Source organism: Tachypleus tridentatus, chromosome 12 (assembly GCF_004210375.1).
Source record: "Tachypleus tridentatus isolate NWPU-2018 chromosome 12, ASM421037v1, whole genome shotgun sequence".
NCBI classification, from domain to species: Eukaryota; Metazoa; Arthropoda; class Merostomata; order Xiphosura; family Limulidae; genus Tachypleus; species Tachypleus tridentatus.
The window spans coordinates 68891459-68913104 of NC_134836.1; the positions used below are offsets into that span (position 1 = coordinate 68891459).

The 21646-nt window shown below is 30.5% G+C and overlaps 1 protein-coding gene across 15 annotated transcripts in view; it reads left to right on the top strand.

Moving 5' to 3' along the window:
- The window catches only part of LOC143233504 (exocyst complex component 6-like), a 17209-nt gene extending 6550 nt beyond the window's left edge, over positions 1-10659 (top strand). For 2 of the 15 annotated variants that reach the window (XR_013018195.1, XM_076469798.1), the window contains 2 exons: positions 2078-2190; positions 6485-10659. Coding sequence is in view for 10 of the 15 variants with exons in the window: in XM_076469798.1 (XP_076325913.1) it covers positions 2078-2190; positions 6485-6488 (117 nt within the window). In the remaining 5 variants the exon portion in view is untranslated. Of the gene's footprint in view, positions 1-2061; positions 2191-5671; positions 6110-6484 lie in introns of those variants that run through there. The other 13 variants (XM_076469795.1, XM_076469793.1, XM_076469789.1 and 10 more) reach the window with 10 other exon arrangements.
- Positions 10660-21646: the final 10987 nt, after the last annotated feature.

The window sequence follows — 21646 nt, forward strand, 5'->3', positions numbered from 1 at the left end:
CTATATATTATCACCTATATTTTTATTCATTTTTCTATTTCCCATGTATTAGTATTGTTTCCTATATATTAATGTCACCTATATTTTTATTCATTTTTCTATTTCCCATATATTAGTATTGTTTCCTATATATTAATATGACCTATATTTTTATTCATTTTTCTATTTCCCATACATAAGTATTGTTTCCTATATATTTCTTTACATTATCATTTTCTGTAATTCCCATTCCTTTTTATTTTTTTATTTTTCTCTTCTGTGAAAACTGTTTGAACATCTTTTTAACTGCTGTCACTGCCATCTTTCATGTAATGCACACATTTTTTTATGTACATCTACCCATGACAGGAATGTCTTTTGTTATTATTGACATAAATGACATCAACATCTGTACTTGTAATGTGCCCTACTAATCATTGCTCTTTATTATCCTAAAAAAGAATAGTCAATCTAGTTAAAATATTTTATGTCACCTTTATTGGGTTATATGTAGTACTGATAAAGATTTAAGCACTCATTCAGTTTCCCATGTTTCACATGTACATAAACAGTAAAAGGATTGTTAGGCTAGTTTAGCCTGCTTGAAACAAATAGTGTATTTTGTTCAGTTTAAATTCTTGCTCTTGCTCAGTATGTTAGTGATTGCTATTTCTTTTACAAAAGTTTAGTAATGCATTTGAAAGCCATGCTGTGTAACATTGAATAGATTCAAAATAGTTATTGGTATCTGAATAGACCTATTTGCTTAAAAGTTCCATCAGTCTATAGAAATACAGAGATAAAAGTTACAGTTTTGTAAATCACCTTTTGAGTATATGTATAAAGATTGGCTCTGCTTAATGTTAATAGGAAGATTTTGAATTTTTCATGAAACATTAAGTTATGAAGTACTTTATAAAAATGATAAACGTAGCATGAGATGGACTTAAAAATTGAAATAACTTTATTTTAACTAAACATTTTAGTAAACTGAAAACATTGAAGATCTACATGTTAATTTTTTGGGATTAAGAAGCTTTATGGCTGTCAGGTATTTACAGTGTTAAAGAGTATAATGTGTGTGTGGTAGAAGGAACACTCTAAATGTCCCTCTGGTGTTAATATATATAATAAACAGTTTGTGTCATGCTTCTTTGTTTTAATAGTAATGGTCTACAATTTATATCATTGTTTTGTAACAAAACTCCCAATTGATATTGTTAGGTCAACTATGGTATTTATGTTGTGAATGTTTTACATACATTTTGATTTATTTTTAATTCTTGTTAACTTTGGTGATACAACAAAACAATTTAATTCAGAAATTATTTAGATTTAGAATTGATATTTTGTCTTTATTGAGCTTAGAGTAAACTATTGCACAGTACATTTTTTAAGCTTAATTATAAAACAAATAATACCCTAGGCTCACTTATTGCACCACGATAAGTTAAATAGCATTTTATTTCTATTTTTTTCAGTTGTTTATTAACATTGATGTATAGACAAAAGTAAGATAAAAGTTACCAAGGGTTTCAATGGAGTAGCGTTTCAACTAAGCCTTTGTTACAATAATGTTTTACACCCAATGCTTATATTTAGGCCATTAAATACACCTTCTGTTACTAATGTTAAGATCAGATGATAGCTAGTTGTGTCTAAGTGTGAATGTGTAGTATTTAAAGTACGTAATTCCCTCTAGTCTTACACTGTTAAATTAGGGTAGCTAGCTGACTTCCGTCTTGTTTTAGACTTCTAAATTAGGGATGGCTAGTGCAGATAGCCCTCGTGTAGCATTGCACGAAATTCAGACACAAACAAACAAACATAAATAAAGATGTATTAACTGTGGAAACTCTACTAAGTAAAATAGTTATATATATTTTTCGATATCACATCTTCCAGTTATTTTAGTTTAGTCACAGAGTCAATCAGTCTCCTTTCACTAAAATTGATTTCTTATTATTACTTTCTGACTTATGGTGTACAATACCTTTTTCTTTTAATTTTTGTTTATTAATTTATGTATAGCAGTTTACTTTATTTTGGTGCACTGGAATTTATCTTGCAGAATTTTTGTAGTTATATTTTCTAGTAGCTTCTAGATCTTTTCATGACATGGGACTGGTCAACCTACTTTTATGACTATGGACAAGAAAATAGCAAGTATTTAAAGGTAAACCCACAAGTTGCTGTAGTTCTGCTTGAAAAGTAAGTGGAACATATAAGTAATCAAAGTTAATTTTATATGTCACTATATACTGCTTTATTATAAATTGTTAGTCTTTCCAATAATTATTATGCATCTTTTGATTTTTAAAAAGGAAAAGAAAACGTATAGTCACCTGAAAAGTTGTATGTTCAGTTACCTAGTCATATGTTGTCCTTAAGATACCTGATACTATTGATGAAAGTTGTATGTTTAGTTACCTAGTTATATGTTGTCCTTAAGATACCTGATACTATTGATGTCTTACTCCAAGACATGTCCTGCAAGATGTCAAGTTTCATTTTTTAAATTAAAAGTTAAGTCTTATTTAGTTTCTCAACTAGCCTTTGACAGGTGTAAATACAAATTTAGAAAGAATGAAGGTAAGATGATAAATAGTTGTAGACTGTGAATAAAGTAATGTTTTATTTTTTCTTTCTTTAAAGTTAGTTTATTTTTAGTATTGGTTAAATTGTTTATATATATATATATTTCTTTATGAGGATTATTTTGCATTGTTATCTTAAGATATGTGTTCAGAACAAAACTAAACCTTCTAAGCTAGCTGAATCTTGTGTTTGGGATTATAGCAAATATTTTGCTTGCATAGAGGTACCATGACAGATGGATCAGTACCTTCCAATCATCATAAGTATGGTGGTATGTTAGACGTATATAATATTCATTACTCGTTTAATTTTTATTTGAACTATATAGGTATTTTGTTTTGATCAGAAGTTGGAAACAGTTGTATATTTTATTACCAAAAAGTTTCTCTCCGTAGATGTTTTTTATCACAGTAATATATTAGACATAACTTGAGAATTCTCTGTATTAATACCATAATTATTAATGAATCAGTTTTAACTGTCTAGAGTTTAATAATAGTTGAATGTCTGTTGTGTAGTCAGTTAATCATACATGCATACAATTTGCACATATTCACAAGATGATAGGTTCCAATGCTTCAAATTAAATAAACATTCTTAGATTTTCATCTCCACGTGTTGTGACAGCAATAAAACATTGAATACAAAGTAGATAAATATTATCAATATATTATTTTTCTAAGGTAGATAGAAATAAAATCTTAAATTTATGATATAATGTTTATAATTAAAATTCTATTTTACATTTTGAAGTTAATAATCATGAATGTGTTAGTTAATTTAGCCATAATTAGTTTCATTTAATAGAAAACCACTTAAATTCAGAATGTTTGTTTATTCATATATTTAACAGTGCTTACCACAAATTTGCACAATTAATTGATACTTTCTTGCATATAAATACGATAGTTTTCCTTAACCTTTTTTTTATGATAACTAGGTGTCTGGGCGTTTTATAATGAAAGAACACCTCGAATCTGTTAAAGCATGTCTTGTTAGTTGGCATAACTAAGAATATAGGTACTTGTAGGAATATCATGAAGTATATATTTTGTATAGGTTGATCTGTAAGTAATTTTGAAAATTTTATATTTAAGGTTGTTCTATGTGTAAGCTTCTTTATAATAGAAGTTATATATGGTTTTAACTATCAGCTTTGAGTTGTACTTATGAGATAAAATTCATGTTTTTTGTTTATGTTCTGAAATATCCTTAGGTCATTGAATCAAAGTAATTTTTTGGAAATATGTAAAGCATGTAAGTGTTTGAGTAATTTTGCACAGTAATTATATGTTTAGAAGTTACACTGTGCACAAAAGAAGCTTCTCTACCACAATAAAAATACAACTGTTCATGAGTAGTTTATTGATCCTGATTCTAAAAATTGTTGAATATTACTGATCACCTCTAGTTTTTGAGCTATGTTAGGTTTATTCTAAATATTCTTATATATTGTGAAAATAACACTCTCTGATAACTTTATTTATTTATTGAAAATTACATTTAAGAATGTTCAAAAACAACATGTAATTATATACTGAAAATACACTTAAGCTATGTTTAAAACTTTCATCATGGTATTATTTTTTATTTCTTTTTTACAAAATACCTGACTGACTTGTTGCATCTTTTATGTATGTTGTTAGTTTCATGCTTTTAGAATCAACAGTAATCTTCCGTCATCACAGGATTCCACTGTCTTTCTTGATGTTACTGTTCTATTACAGACATATCTTAAGGGAAGTGCTCACCAAGATTATTGCTCACTACACCTAGATCATTTGATAAGAAGCTTAATTAAAAGTGTGAGAAGTGTAACTTTAGTGACATCTTGGACCCAGTTTTCCTCTAGTTCTCAGGGATATCATCAATCGTCACAACATAGTTTTCATCTCTGTAAATTCCAAAGAAAATTTTAACAACCAGTTTGAGTGATTTCCTCACAGTAAGTTCTTTCTGACTGAGTAATGTTTCAAAATCACCATTCATCAGCACTTCCCAAATGTGTGGCCCAACAAAGATGCCGCCTTTTAGTTTTTACTTCACTAACTTTTTGAAACTTATAAGATAGATGGAATGAGGGAAGAAACATATTTTGATGATTCACTGAAAGTTGGAACTCAACATTCTGTTTTCCTGGAACGTAATTCTTTCTCACTGGCCATTCCTTCTTTTGAAATGAATTTTATGATATCGGCTATCCCAGACAGACAAAAGCTACAGTGTTTGGTATACTCACTTTATAGACTTAGCAGTAGTGGATATTTGATCGCTTCAGGTATAAGCTGCATGTTCTATTATGTTCACAGCATTAATAACAGGAACCAATGGCTTAGTGTTCCCATTATGTAAAAGCAGTTTTCACACTAACTTTAGATGTATTGGTAAAATGTTTTCTTTCTTGAGAGTATATTCAGTACTTGATTCTTCAATTAGTGCATCAACATTTGTACAGAAACACAAAGTATCTTGCATGCTGCAGTGAGAAGCAAGACTTTTATGATAAATTCCATTGCCGTAAATGAAAGTTCCCCATGCTGTTTCAGTATAAAACAAGTCACAAATCTGATCATTTAGCTCATCTTGTGTGATCAGATGAGGCAGTTTATGCTGAGATGCCACAGGGGTAAAATTACTAAATGAAGGAAGTAAAGATGATTCATTGTCTTTTTTGCAGTATAACTTCTATTTCCCAATTTGCTGCTGGATGTGACAGAAGAAAATCATCCCCATGAGATACTGGTTTCATCACAATCTCTGGATATTTAGTGTATTGTTTAGTTTTGTCTGAATATCCAGAAATATTAATGCAAAAATAACAGTTAGTTAGATGATCTTTGGGCTCACACTGTATCATTGAAATTGTCAATGACACAATTGCTCTTCTTTTATTTAGCCACTGTGTGAAGCCAGATTTGGAAACTGTACAACACAAATGTAGCATAAACTGTTCAGGTGATTTTTGGACTTTACGTGAAGTGAAAGCAGTCAGTACATCAAATAATTTTCTAAAAAGTATAAAAGAATTATGTTTACAGAACTAGTTTAAAATATTTTAAAAACAAAATTTTAATTTTATTTGATTATATCACAGGTATGATGTGAGGAAGATGGACTTTGTTTTGAGTGTGCGCAGAGCCAGACAAAGTAACCAACTGAGTGAGTGAGTGAAAAGCAGTTGAGAGAGAGGTGTATCACTCTGCCCATTTTAAGCTCAGTTGAGGGACTCCTCAAATGTTCCTGGGCAGAAAAGGTGAACATGGGAATGAAGCAAAATTGGTGCAAGTCATTATAATTTTATCAAGAACAAGTAGCACATATGAACAATATATATGGAGTTTTACACCAATACAATACAGTTACTGTTTGAAGTTATCAAAAATTTATTCCTTTTGTTCATTAAACTTTCTATGTAAACTTAATTTCACAGTATAAACCTATTGAACTGAACTGATTGCATGGTATTACACATATTGTTGATAAAGTAGTGAGATACTACAGTATCTTAAAATCTAGAGGTGATGGACAAATTCTGATTACATATCTGAAACCAAAACTATTTAATTACCAAGAATCACTTGAGTTTTCTCTAGTAGCAAATGATTTGTTATGCAGTGTTACCTAAAACATTGTTTAGGGCAAATTTGTGTGTGTGCAGTCTTATAAAAGAATTGATTGATTGATGAATTTGTGTTATAAAGAAAAAAAGTTTTTTTTTGTTTTTTACTTTACAATGGTGTGTTTACACTTTATATTTTATAATGCATGCTTTTGAACCAATTGCAATGTTTATTTATTTATGAAAAGTGTATAACTACCTTTCAAGTTGTTTTAGAAATAAAATTATTGCTAAAAATACAAGTTTCAAATAATGCAACATTTTTTTAACGGGTCTTATTTTTTTTAGGTAGGTCTTGTTCAGGCTTGTGATGAAAAGGATTTGTACAATTTTAATAATATAATTTACTAATTTTTAAAATATTATTAATTTGACCAATCCAAACTTTTAGTGCGAATTAATGTTCTTTACTCCCTTAAGGGTGAGAGAAGCAGACAAGAAGAAAAATATATTTTCAGCATTAAAAAAGAATCAAAGAGACAAGAAGAAGTTGGTAGAAACCTTCCTAAAACAGCTCAGACAGTTAACATCAAACAGTGATCAGTATAATTGTACTTTATTCTTCACTTTGTTACATATTTTGGTTTCCTATAATTACTGGCTTGATGGAAAGTATCCATTCAGTTTTTTGTGTGTTTAATGAATTAGTAAAATGTGACTGTTCAATGACAAGAACATTGATATCAATTATTCTGAGAAGTGACTGAACCAGGCTTTCAGTTAACATTAATAAAATATAAAGATTCTTATCATTCTTTACCATAGTTTTGTTAAAAATGGACAGTTCTAGCAGTAGAGCTTACCATATTAATGTCTGCCATAAACGGAAATTTGGCCAAGAAGTGCACTTTCTACTTCTTATTTCTAACAAAATGTATTGACCAGTTTTTGATTGTTTGGCTATATAGTTTTAAAATTTTGTGAGAGACAAAAACGTTTATAACACTAAATTATTAAAATTATTTGACCCATATGTTGCTTTATTTCTCAGTTTTAAATCACTCTTTGTTTAGCCCATTTATTGTGTTATAGAATAGGGAAAGAGTGTGATTCTGAGGGAAGTTTGATATTATAATTAAATTGTAATCATAACACAAATAATAAAAAAAGACATTAAACATGGGTTAGTGTAATAGTTCTCTTCTAATTTTCCATTTGATTTAATAGCTAGCTCATAACTGTTTGGTCTCAAGGTAATATATAGATAGTAGAAAATGAACTTGAATCATCTAATAAACTGTTGTTTTCTGAATATAACTTAACAACTAATTGTAAAGTTACATACAGATATTAGAATATAAACAAACCTTGTGGTCTAATAAATAGCAGCTATGGTAGATCTAAATTGTCTTCTTTATGATTCAACACACTGATATAGTTGTGTTAAGAGAGTCATCTGTATAAACAATATCTGTAAAGATGTGTTTTCAAAACAAACACCAAGGGCCTTTATGAGATTTTTAGAATGGTACTTAATACAGTTTTTCAAGTGTGGTCCCAGTTATTACTGGAAGAAACATCATCATGTGGATACAAAGTAAAATTGCCAACCTGGTATGAAGTAAAATGGTGAGCAAACAATACAGGAGAGAACAGTTAGTATTATGTACAATAAATTAGGTACAGTTGACTGGTATGCTGTAACATAATGAAGGGTGCTAAGAATACATTGTGTTATAATAATCCAAAAATGGCTAAATGATTGTTACTATACCACAACAGCTGCAACCTAATGGCAGACACTAGAAAAACACAGTATTATGACAATGAAAAACAAGGTTAATGTGATTGTTACCCTGCTAATATGGTATACTGTAATATAGTGGGAGATGCTAAAAACAAACAAACAGTACTACAACCATGAAAAAGTGGCTAAATGATTGTCACTGTGCTGTACCTTGATGTTGCTATAAGGTGACTGTTTTGTGGTGCTAAATAATTTGACAAATTTGTTTATCAAACTAATGCAGAAGAGCATATGATGTTACTACTATAGAATAATTCAGTTTGTTTGTAACATATACAAAACAAATATGTCTGTAGTAATATTACACAGTAGTATAATTTGTATAAACAGACTTTTCATCCTCTACTTACATCAGACAGTTCTAGCTGGCAGCTGGTTTTTACTTAATATTAAACCCATTTACATGCTGCGTATCTGAAAGCCAGTGTTCAGTTTATTTTGAAATAAATCTCACACATCTCATGCTTGTAAGAAATGTTTGGTAGGATAGTCTACAAATGGGAAAAGAACTTTTAAAGAATCTTAAAATGGAAATTATGTTTGACATGTTTCTCTAATAATTTGACACTGGAAGAAGTTAGTTGTGCTTAACTTTTATGAAACATTTAAAATTGTGCCTTTTACTTGTCATATAAGTATGCTACTGGTTGAATTGTAATTGACTAATTAGATAAAATAATTATTAGCTATGTTGTACTGTACATTTTAGGCTCATAATGAATGACACATCATCAGGTTTTTATGGGGTATAATTTTCAACAGTTTTTGTACTTTACATTAAATAAACCCCACTATCTGGTAGATGGTGTAGTTAAATACTTTTCCTTTGCAAAGAGGTTTTAGTGGAATAGTCCATTGCAGTTAATAATAAGATAATATCATTTACTTTGTTTGTGTGAATAATACATACTTTATGAAAAATATGTTAAGATCCAATTTTTTTCATAATTACAGTCATTAAGTGTTGCTTTTTCATTTATAAATTTGACTGCTCATGGGAGAGATGTAATTAAACATTAAGGGGTTCTTTTTTTTCTCTCTAACACTATACTGTTTCTGCTTCTGTTTCTTTAATTTGTTTGTTACATGAAATAGAAATACCAATTTTGAAGGTCCCAAACTTGTACATGTTTAAAGCACTAGAACTACCAGTAAACATTTGTTAATGATGAAATTTTGTAACATTACTCCTGTTACTGATTGTAAACAGAAGGCTTAGTACTCGTGATGTTATTTTATGTTAGTACAAATATAGTACTACATCATGTTGTTGTTGTTTTTTAATTCATGGAATACCTATTGTGTATCATATTAGATACTCAAGAGATTCAGACAAATGAAAAAGGTACAGAGCAATATAAAAATTCTAGTAAAAGATAGCCATGTTTAGATTATCAGTAAAAAACTTTCATGTTTTGTGAAAAAAAGTCAGAGTGGCCTTTTAACTAATATAAAACAATTTGTTAATGATAGTGCAAGTTCCCTTGCACAGGCCTTCAACAGTTACAGAGATTAGTGATAAGGGTTAAAATTTTCTGTGACCATCAGTTGTCTTAAGGGTTCAAAATATTTGTAAGCTAATAACCATCATGAAGGGTGGAAATTTCTGTAAGGTATCAGCCCCTGTGTTTCTTAAATGTTTTCACAAAAACTCATAGTTGTTTACAATCCATTTTGTCAGGTTGAACTTCAGTGGTCGCTTCATGATTCAAACTGCTTACTCTTGAATGTTCAACATTAGTTGTTTCTTGTCCCAGCCTTTTGTATTACTTTGTTTTGACCATAGGCAATTTTTTTTTCAGAATAGTATGTTACTGTGGACATGAATAATTAGTGTAAATATGTGTATATTGCTTTGACGTTTTAAACTATTAAGTGCTTCTTTATGTTTAGTTTTACACTTCTGGAAACAGCTAAAACCATTTAACTGAATTGGGATTTTAGCACTAGTTAAAAGGTTATAAAATTTGATAATATTGTCATGCTTTTGCTTTTGTGTAAATAATAAAAATTTATCAGAGAAACTAACTTTAAAACATAATATTTACAAGTAGATTTCAAATGAAACAAGTCAGAACTGTTTTTTTGTGTGTGTGTTTGGAAAATATTTTATTAATCATTATAAACTTATAACTGCTGCAAAGAAACTGTATAACATACTTATTTTTCTGGTTGTGTTAGATGTTGATATTTTTCAGTTTGAAGAAATCAAGTATTGTGGAATGTTTTTTGTTTAGTAACTAAGAAAGATATTTATCTGCATAGTGCATTGTACGTTTTTTTTTGTTTGTGGGGTACATTTTTTTTTCCACAAAATAGTTTATTGTAACTTATCTGTTTATACCTTTGTTGCTGAGTTTTTGGGAGATAGTTTTCAAGTGCCTTTTGTGTGCAAACCAAACAATTTCCATAAAATCAGTTTATAAATTTTTGGTAAATTGATCCTATTTAATAATACCATTTTTTTGCTTGTTGTATATAGAGCTATATTTATATGTTTATGTACACAGTATATTTATTATTTGTTTTAGTTTCTGAAAATATTGATGGATGAATGGATAGAATACATTAAAAGTTAATTGTATACTTAGTGTTGTTTTGTTAGCTGGTGTTTATTTTTAATGTTTTAAACAGTAATTTGTTTGTATTAACCAGTACTATATTATATGAAACTATATTGTTTTATCCAATAACAAACAAGCATACTTCAATAAGATGTTGGTTGTTGTTTTTAAGTTAAGAAATAATAATACAGTTGTTAACAGAATGACTAGTACATAGTTTCCAAAAAATATATTTTGTAGATTGTTTTTATTATAGGCTGTGTGTGACTTACAGATATTGCTGTATAGTCACAGTTCTTTGTAGTAACATTTACTATGCAACTCTAGATACATATACTTCTCCCTCAAGTACTTTTGTCAGACATCATTTCATTTGTAGGTCATAAAAACGTGATGAATATAATCTACAGTCTTTGTTACTGTTTGTTTTTAACAACTAAAATAAGAAGACAATTTTTATGACACACTATCAAGATGTTCCTCATTTAATACTTCTGCTTATAATGACGTAAAATTATTTTTATGGAAGTAAACATTACAACTTTATTCAACATACATTATTATTGTGGCATTATATTTCTGATTTTATTTCATAACATTCAGTTTGAGATGTTTTAAGGATAGTTTGGTACAGCTGTAGCAATGTATCCTTGTCTGATAAATTTTTTAGTGTTCCTCTTTCTTTTGTTCATGCAATCATATGTCCTAATGTGTTATTAAATACAGTTATTGTGAAGGAAAAAGACAATTTATTGAATGTTTAACATGATACAGGATATTTGAATATTTTGAATTATTTGCTTGAATCATTTCATAATGTTCTTTATGAAGAATGAGGATTTAACAATCTGGATTAAACAAGTTTATTTATACATTGCTATTTATCTTTAGTTAAGACATTTTTACATTTTTCTGTTAGAGATTCCATCTTTTGATTTCTCATCCTATGTTATAATCCTTGTACAAATTTTACAATCCTAGTCATTCCCTTTCTTGGTGGTCACATTTGTATGTATATCTTCCCCCTTAAATAGCTGATTGGCAAATAGCAAGATTTTACCCCAGTTGTTATTATCTTTGAAGAAAGTTCACTGAATAAAGTAAATTAACATTTTTCCAGGGATATTTTTAGTATGATACAGCCATGTTCTCAAAGCTCTCTTTGCCTTCAGTTGTAAATTCAAGAAGGTTTACTGTTAGTAATAGGGATAACACAAGATGAGTCTGTAAAAATATTTTATATATCATTTTTTTACTTCCAATAAAAAAACTTGCTTACAAGAAAACGATGACAGTTTCACACTATTAACTCATCACCTCTTTTCTATGCCTTTTTTCAAGGTGCTTCCACTAATAAAAAATTAACTTCTCATCCTAGACCTGTAGTACTGTTATCTAGTATCATTCTATTTATTTTTCTAATATTTTCAATTAGTTTTCTCTTTATTAGAAATTGCTACTTTACTATATTTAACATACATATTGTTTGCAAATTTTCTGTAAATTTTAATAATTTTAAAAGTAGAATAGCTTATTTATATTATTTACACGTGAAAAACAACGAACGTTAACTCATAAACGATTAAAGACTTATAAACTTGCAAGGCGTGTAAAGAAAGCTGAACAATAGTGTGTGTGTGTGTGTGTGTATACATAAAGTGCTTAAATTAAGTGTTGGTGGGAAGGAAGCACTTGAATTTGAAAAAAAAAAAAACTTAAACTATTCGTGTATAATTTTAGATTACATGTGACTGAAATAGCCATTCTGAATTTTTATAGTTTATTAACTAAATGTGTAATAATCATACAATCTTACATTTTCTTATTGTAGTAGCAGAACAAAAAGTGTATTGTACATATAGCTGTGATTGTTTCACAATTTTGGTTTGGAATGTTTAAAAACAAGTGGTGTTCAATTAGGAGATTTTGTAGGTTACACAAAGGAAATTTGACAATTTTTATATTATAAAATTCATTTTAATTTTAATACTTTCATCATTTTTGGAGTAATGATTAAGTTCACACAGTAGATCATTTTTTTGTAAATTTTTTAAAAGTAATTTAGAGAACTATGCAAGAGTCTGTTGGCTGTGGTTTGTATATTTGTACATAAATTTTCACAATGTACTACAAGAGACTTTGTATGCTGCAATAATTATTAAGAGTTGTATTGATTGTATTTTATTTATGTGTTTCAGTCCTATGTTTAACCATACTGGAAATGCATATTCGATAGTAGGTCGTATATATGTTTTGTAGATTTTTATTATGTTGTCTGGTGAGGTTCCTTGGTTTTTGCTGGTTAGACTATTTGCATAATTTGTGCGTTTCCAATTTTTTATAAATACATTATTTGCATGTTTCACCCATGTTAGTTTCGTATTGAAGGTTAAATCTAACAGGTTTGTTGTGGTCTGGAGAAGTGTTTCCCTCATGTATAATTTGGAAGGATCTCTTTTATGTTTTTTTTTGTGAATGTTACTTATTGATTTTTGGTAAGTTTGGTTTAACACAATATTTCTCACAGTATTCTTCTATATTATCTAACAACAGTTGTAGATTTGTCGCTGTTACTAATGGGGTGGGAGCACTTTTCTAGACCACAACATTGTCCGCGAATTGTGATGCATACTCCAAGTTTGGGTGTTTTAAGGGCATATTGATGAACAGAATAGGGCTAATTACCCCTCCTTGGGGGACACCAACCTCTGGAATAAAGGAGAAGGTTCCCCTGATGAAATAATAATCAGTGATGTTGAAAAAACCCACTTGTAGAGAAATATATGTAAAAAACGGCATCGTCAGGTTCACAAAGGATGACCGAAGAAGGTCGAAATGTTGTTCGCTTCTCAACGTAAAATATTTTCTCAACCCAAACGAGCCGTTTTTACATGTATAAGGTTCCCCTGACATTTATTTTCCAACTTCTATCTTCCAGGAAGTTAGATTGCCAGGTGATCTGTGGTCTGTCTCTATATTTTCTAAATTCATTTTTAATTCTGGTAATTTTCGAGTTATTTCTAAACAGTTTGAGAGTCTATTACTAATTATTCTTTCAAGAATTTTTCCTATACAGCTGGCCAGGCTGATGGGGGGTAATTGTTTGGTTTACTTGCTGGTTTTCCTTTTTTATGGAACACAAAGACTATTGCTTGCTTCCAAAAAACCGGGATGTACCCAGAACTGAGTGATAAGTTAAAGATTGCTGCTATGTGTTCATACAGTCCCTGAACGCTTTTTCAAAAAGGAGAATGGCTTGTATGTCATCCTCTCCTGGTGTCTTGTCTTTTGTAGATTTTATTGTTAGTTTCACTTCCTTTCTTGTTATTGTTTTAGTTTGTTTTTTTTAATTTTGCGCAAAGCTACACGAGGGCTATCTGCACTAGCCGTCCCTAATTCAGCAGTGTAAGACTAGAGGGAAAGCACTAGTCATCACAACTCACCGCCAACTCTTGGGCTGCTCTTTAACCAAAGAATAGCTTTGTCCTAATTCAAACATGGGGAAATTATATATTTCCTGTCATCAGTGCTCATACTTTGGTAAGTTAGATATTTATGTCCTCTGTCATCTGAGTTACTTTAGATGAATTGAAAGTTAGTTACTGATTGCTACTTTGTTTTTTCTGGGTAAACTTAATTGTCTTGGATGTTCATTACTATTGCTATTATAATCCTAATTTTTAGAAGTGCAGGACTTAATTATGTGTCCTTCATTGTCCTTGTTAATTCAGATATCTGTTAAGTTAGACATTAATTATTCACGTGTTTTTTTAAGTAATTCTGGTCAATTTGCACATTCTTTTTTATTCCATACTTTGTGGGCTAGATACAATTAGATGGTTTGTCCATAAGATATTTATCAGTATTTTGTTAACTGATTATGCTTTAATAGTTTCTACATTACACAGCTTTACTACTTGTAATATTTCATTTATTCTGTCTGATTGTTTTTCATTATTGTTAACTGTATATCTTATTATCCTAATTTTCATCAGTGGGACTTAAAATCTTTTGACTTGTTATGTATTCATTTATTTCCCATGGCTAAACTTGATTTTGGCTACTTCAACGTGATAGAAACCTAATAGAAACCTGTGATACCAGAAACCTAATTTAAACCCAGTAATCTACACTTTATTGTTCTGCCCCATAGTGTCCACTTTATTGATAGCTGTTTGCAACTTTAAGTCCAATTCTCAAATTCAAGACCCTACCATTCAGACTAACCTTGGCTCTAAGTTGTGTGGAGGTACAAACTTTTTTGTGACTCTGAGTCTTTGCTCACTTCATTCTGTGGATTATTGGCTCCTGCTTGCTTCCATCCATTTGAAGTCCAGAGACCACCACACTACTCTGCTCTAACAAGATGCACTATTGAATAGGATTCCTAATGATGGAGAGAAGTCTCTTCTTACCCTTCTCAATACCTCATTCAATGATGAATTCTTCTTTTCAACTTCAGTAAAGTTTAGCTTCCTCCTTCATCTTCACGTTTGGAATGAATAATTCACACATCCATCACCTTCCAATCTCTGGTCTACCATGGAGTGTTCCCTCCATACCACCTTTACTGAGGTTCTTAAGCTTTGTCCCACTTCCCTCTACTTCTGCTGGGATGGTGGTTGTTATGGTGCATTACAACATCTTCAAAGTGGTCACTTATATCATAGAGCCAGTGGTACCAATTCCAGGTCTCTGTGCTCATGGTCACCACATTATGATTGTAGCTTTCCATTTTCCTGGCTCCCTTAATTTGGTGTTAAATTGATTATATTCTCCCAAGTTTCTCCTCATGGAGTGGCCCCTCATTTTGTGGGTGTCAACACTTCCTACCTACATGTATGGCTTTAGTCAGTTCCATTGTCTCAGCCCAGTCTCTGGTTGAATGTGTTACATTTTTCCTTTCCTGATTCATCAAGCCTTAATGCTCTTTTGTCTTCATGTTCTATCTACCTGCTCTTCCTAAAGACCTCTTTCCTTCTCATCCTTCCTTGCAGTCATAGTTCAGTTACTTATGTCATTAATGTTACCCACACATTGTATCATCCCTCTTATGTCATTCTTTATCCAAACTGGTCCTTCTTCTCTGAGATCTATGCCAAAATTTTAATTGTTTTTTACTCTCTCACCTTTTCTTAACCTTCCATTTCAAACCTATATTCCCATTCCAGTCCTGATCAACTTCTTTGTCTAATTCATTCCTTAAGATGATATATGGCATGTACTGTCTCCTTTTGGGTTCACAATCCCAACCTTTCATTCCCTGGAACCATTCCATTTCCAATGGCCTTTTCCTTTTATGCTTACTGATTTGGTTCATCAACTTCTGTTTGAACTTATCTCTGATAGGTTGCCATATCCACAACATCACATCACATTCATGCCATTACTATATCTGTTGCTGCATGCCTTCACTGTCCTTTAAAGGAGATTGTCAAGGCTGGGATGTAACTACTCCTAGTACTTTTGTCACTCATCATCTTCATGATCTCACACATGATCTTCCTACCTTTACAACTATACACATATTCTTTTGCCTTTGACTGGATAAGTCTTCTCACTTTGTTTCATTTTCCTTCCAGCATTCTTAATCTTCACCAATACTATGAGAATCCTATTCTCCATTGGGTGTCAGCTGGTAAGCTATATATTTTATAAAATTTTAAATGCACAAAAGGAGCTTATTATTTCATCAAGGATGTCCCTTCCAACTCCCAAATATGGTCACCCCTTACTACTCATGTATTCATTCAATCTTTTCTTAAACTCAGTTTAAAAAGTAATCCTATCTAAATTGTAAATAATTCCAACTCTACCAAAGTTTCAATTTATGCTCCCTTGTTCTACTGTTGTCTCTGCTAGACATGAAAAAGTTTGAATGATAAATACTATCAATACCCTTAATAAACTCAAGCACTTAATCAAGTCCCTCTGAAGTTTTCCTCTCTAGAGAATTCAAGTTCAGATATTTTTAGTCTGTCCTCATAGGACAATCCAGCCATCCCAGGTATCATGTTAGTGTCTCTTCTCTGAATCTTCTCTTACAATTCAATATCTTTGTTGAGGAAGAGATACCAAAACTGTATAAAGTATTCTAAATTTGACCTTGAAAATGATCTATACAGTAAAACAATAATACCTCTTGTCTTGTATTCGGTATTTCTATATATACTACTCCAAATCCTATTAACCATATTGCTAGCTACAATACACTGCTTAGGTGACTTAAGTGATTTTTTCTATCACAACATCATGATATTTTTTTTTACGTGCAGTATTTAATATATTCATATTTAAATTTTAAGAATAATTTGAATTGAGAAAACCCACATCACATTTTGGACATGTAAACATCTGCCATGTGTTGGCCCAATACATTAAATGATCGAAATCTCCTCGTAAGTCTGCAGCACCTCTGATGCCGTTAACAACCCCAAAAACCTTGATGTCATTTTCAAACTTCAAAATTTCATTACTCATTCCAGAATAAATATCATTAATGCAAGTCTCAAATAGCAGATAACTCAGTAAAGAGCCCTGAGACACACTACTTGTTTGTATGACCCAGTCAGATCTAATTCCATTTATTACTGTTTTCTATCCAATTTAACAACATTCCTCCCAGAACCACATATTTAGTTTTTGTAGCGAGTGTTTTGTAAGGCATCTTATCATCAGATGCTTCCTGAAAATCAAGGTAAACCAAATCCATGGTATTTCCTTAATTAACTCTTTCAGTAACATCCACAAAGAATGTCACAATATTTGTTAACCAAGACTTTCCCTTACTGAAAGCATGCTGGCTCTTTCATATTATGTTAATCTGCTTTAAGTAAATTTGTAATGCATCTTTAATTACACACTCCTAACACTTTCCAACTACTGATCTTAGATTAACTGGCCTATATATCTCAGGATGGCTGGTATGGATATTAACACTTTTATTAATAAAGCAGAGAAGAATGTTACAACCTTCTTAGGTCATTTTCAGGTTAATCATACCAGCTGTCCTGAGATACATTTTTACTGTAAGTGGGTTTCTCATCATCAAGAATAACTGGCCTATGATTACCTGGGAAATGTTTATCACCTTCTTTAAATATTAGACCAACATCAAACTTCCAGTTTTCTAATACTCTTCCATTACTCAGTGACTCATAAAAAGTATTAGCTAGTGGTTCATAAATATAATCTTTAAGTTTCTTTAAAACTCTGTGATAAAAGTTGTCTGGTCCATGGATTTATCAATTTTCATGTTTCCCAATTTTAGTCTTACAGTTTCAGAACTTCAAATGATATATTTTACATCAATATGCATGTCATGTATACATATCAATTTTTTACCTTAAGTTCTTACCACATCTGTTCAAGATCACCTGCCAGCTCTTTAACCAAATCAACAGAACTAGATCATGTTTCATTCCATCAAAATTATCTTTACCAAAATTTGGAATTAGGATACAATTCGTCTTCAATTTTACATGTAATAAAATACCAAATCTAATAGTTCCATATCTGCATGTACTGAAAAGCTCACCAACTGCAACTCTATCCTATTGACTTTGGAAATTAATATAGAATATAGATTCCTTTATTCTAAATTCTGTCACCAATTGGTGTACAAAAGAATTCTGAACAATTTCCAAAAGCCTATCCCTCTCATTGTCAGATGCAAAATTATCCCAATCGATACCCCTAAAATTAAAATATCCCATAATAACATCTTTTCATTGATATCCATTAACACTAACCCAAGCTGACTCAACCTTATTGCTGTTATCTTTAATATATTCTAACTCAACAGAATGTAGTTCACTCCTCACACATAAAGCTACTACTCCCACTTTTTTTTTTCAATATTCTGTATCTAGTAAATAATCTGTAGATTGGTATTTCAAACAAATTTCCTTCATCAAAATTGTTCAAACTTAATCCAGTCTCAGTGATACCCATAATATCAAAATCATCAGCTTTTCCCAGATGGGTATTGATAGATAAAATAATAAACTAATTGGTTGGAACAGGTCCATCTCATGTGGGATCTTTTCATGATGTTGGAGTAAAATAGATGCCTCTGTTCTCATTAATTACAGTTGCAGAAGGTTCTGTCTCTGCTTCTAGAGGTGAGAGTGGGAGACTTTGTCCAAAAAATGTAAAATAAATCAAAATTACTCTTCTTTTCTTTCCAAAATGATTTCAAATTGTAATATGAAACTATACTCATAACAGTATACATCCATTTACAATTAAACTTTACTTTTCTCCCCGTTTGACTACCCTTTGAACTGTAACTACTATTTGTGCCATTATAAGTTGCATCACTCAATATGCACATAGTTCTCATTACGCTATTGAATTACACTACCCATGAACTACTTACTACCTAGTTGCTTGCATTCTTGTCTTGTAAAACATTTTTATTACATTATTATTATTATTTATTTCACCTAATCTAATCTTAACTAACCTTACAAAATCCCTATTTTTACATTTTAATTACCTTTGGAGTATTGAATAAAGAATAAACAGGAAAAACAAGAAATAAAGTACTTACCCAATTTCTTTTGTTTCTTGGTGTCAAATGTTGAGAACACTTAAGCATATTTTTATAGTAATGATAGCAATGTACGAAATATTTTGTTAATTAACTAATACACCAAAGAACATAGACTAATAACATGCAAAAGGAAGATACGTTTCTCAAACAATTACAATTTTTCTGGCTTTTCTAACTATGCAACAAAAGCTGTTACAAATTCATACAAGTTACCTGTTGTGATTCCCATCGTAACAAATGTTGTATTATAAGAGAAACTGACACTTGTCTATTCAGATGTAACTTAATAGATCAAACCTTGATTTTCTATTAGTTACAGGTAAAATATAATTAAATGTAAAAGACAACTATTAACAAAAAGAGGATGTGACAGGTGGGTACAGCAAGAGGGGTCTGATATTCTATGACAGCTTTGTAACCATACAAAATTGAAAATTATGTTTTGTCTGAGCAATCAAAATTTTACAGTGAGTAACTTTAAATTTGTACTTTATGAATGGGTGATGGATAAAACAGATGAGAAAAGATGCCTAGAAAAAGTGTCACACTCGGAGAAATGCAGTATTTTTTTAAATATTACCCTGCAGAATTAATACCTTAAAACTTAAAGAATTAAAATATGGATTATTAGTTGAAACTTTACACTCTGTTAATTCATTTAATGTAGTCATAAAAGCACATTAATAAATTTTGAACATAAGACACTAAAACTTTGTTTCATGCACAGTAAAGGATACCCAGGGCAAAAGGGTTAAATCTCAAATTCATATATTAACAAATTAGAAAACAGAAGTTTATTGAAAACAAACAAGTAGAAACAACAGAAATCAAGCACAAGTTAAAAGTGATATTAATTTGTGATCAGTCATGGTCCAAAGTTTGTTACATGAAGAATGATTTAAAAACACATGTCTATACAATAGAATGCTAATTGAGAAAGTTAGCATAGTGCTAGAGTGGCAGAAGTAGTTAGCAATGCTAGTAATAAATGACACAATATGATTGATGGAGGGTGGTCACATGATCAGCACATGTTCTGAAATGGTGAGAAAATAAAGGAGTAGAAAAGACTGGTGCACTGATTGCAAACATTTTTTATAGCAATGCTTAAAGGGCAAACCAGGACTGATATAGCTCTGGGTGAGAGGAAGTAATGTTGTTTTGGAAAAAGACATCAGTAGAAAAAGATGGTGCAATGGTCTAGAGTAATTTGCCACTACAACCAGAATAGAACAAAAAAAAATAATACTTTGACAATCACAGAAATCCAAAGGGTGACTTTTAAATTATTGAAATACAAAGTTGATAACTTACCACACAGTAAATGAATGTGTGTGAGGCTAGGGGCTTGAAATTAATGTTATGAACAATACAATATATAAATTCAGAATAATAAATATTTCAATTAATAAATGAATCAGGAGTGAAAAGCAACACAAAATCACTAACAACAATAATCAGTAATAATAATCTTCATCAATATCTTGTGAAAGCTCAATGTAAGATTTTCATTCACTTGTTAGATCACAAGATTACAAACCATGTAACTGTAATTTTCATAATGTACAACATTTATGATATCTGTACATCACCACCAGGGAAAACTGATGCCAGGTTCATACTACATGCATGTGTACTCAAATTAAACATGATCATTTAGAAGGTAAGCTGTTATTTTAATGCAATTAAAAATTCAGAGATAAGCTGGACAATAGAAGGAATAATAAATGAATGCTAATAAAACCGTAACCAAATATAAAAACATAATTTATTATCTCACAGTGTTGATGTAGCCTCTTTCTTGTAACTTTATTATACAAATTACATGGTTTTAATTTTGTCACGTGACAAAGTATGTATATCTTACATTAGATGTAAGACAATTATGGTAAGGTACTCATGATGACTCAATCTTATACTTATTTTATTAATCCATATTCACAATGTTAAAACTTTAAGAAAACATAAATTTTTTATACCAAGCAATTATAGCCACATTTATATTCTCTGAGCACATGTGTCTTGACTGTGTAAAAGGATCCGAGAATGGTATCTGTAATAATTAATTTAAACTCAGATAAGCCAATACAAATTTAACAGGTGATTACACACTGTTCATTAACAAGTCCCAAAATTGTTTTATAGAAACAGCTGTTTAATATGCATAAAGTTTGTTCAATAATAACTGCTATTCAAGTTTGATAACAGCTGATTAGCACGTGTCATTTTTGTTCAACAGGAACTGTTGCTCAGAAGTGGTACCAATTGTATGTGTAAAGTTTGTTAAACAAAAACTGATGTTTACATTTTGTACTAGCTGTTTAGTATGTCTCATATTTATTAAAAAAAACTGATGCTTAACTTGGTAGTGGCTGTTTATCTTCTTAAGATCTCACAACATGAAAAAAATATTTAAACTTGGTAAAAACTGTTTAACACATCAATAGACATTAACCACCTGTTAACAGGATTAAACGTAATGTATTTCTGTATCAGTTCCTGTTGAATTGTCAGAAACATGTTAGACTCAACATAGTTCAAGAGAAGCTAACATAAGAATACTAACTTGTCAATAAGTAGTT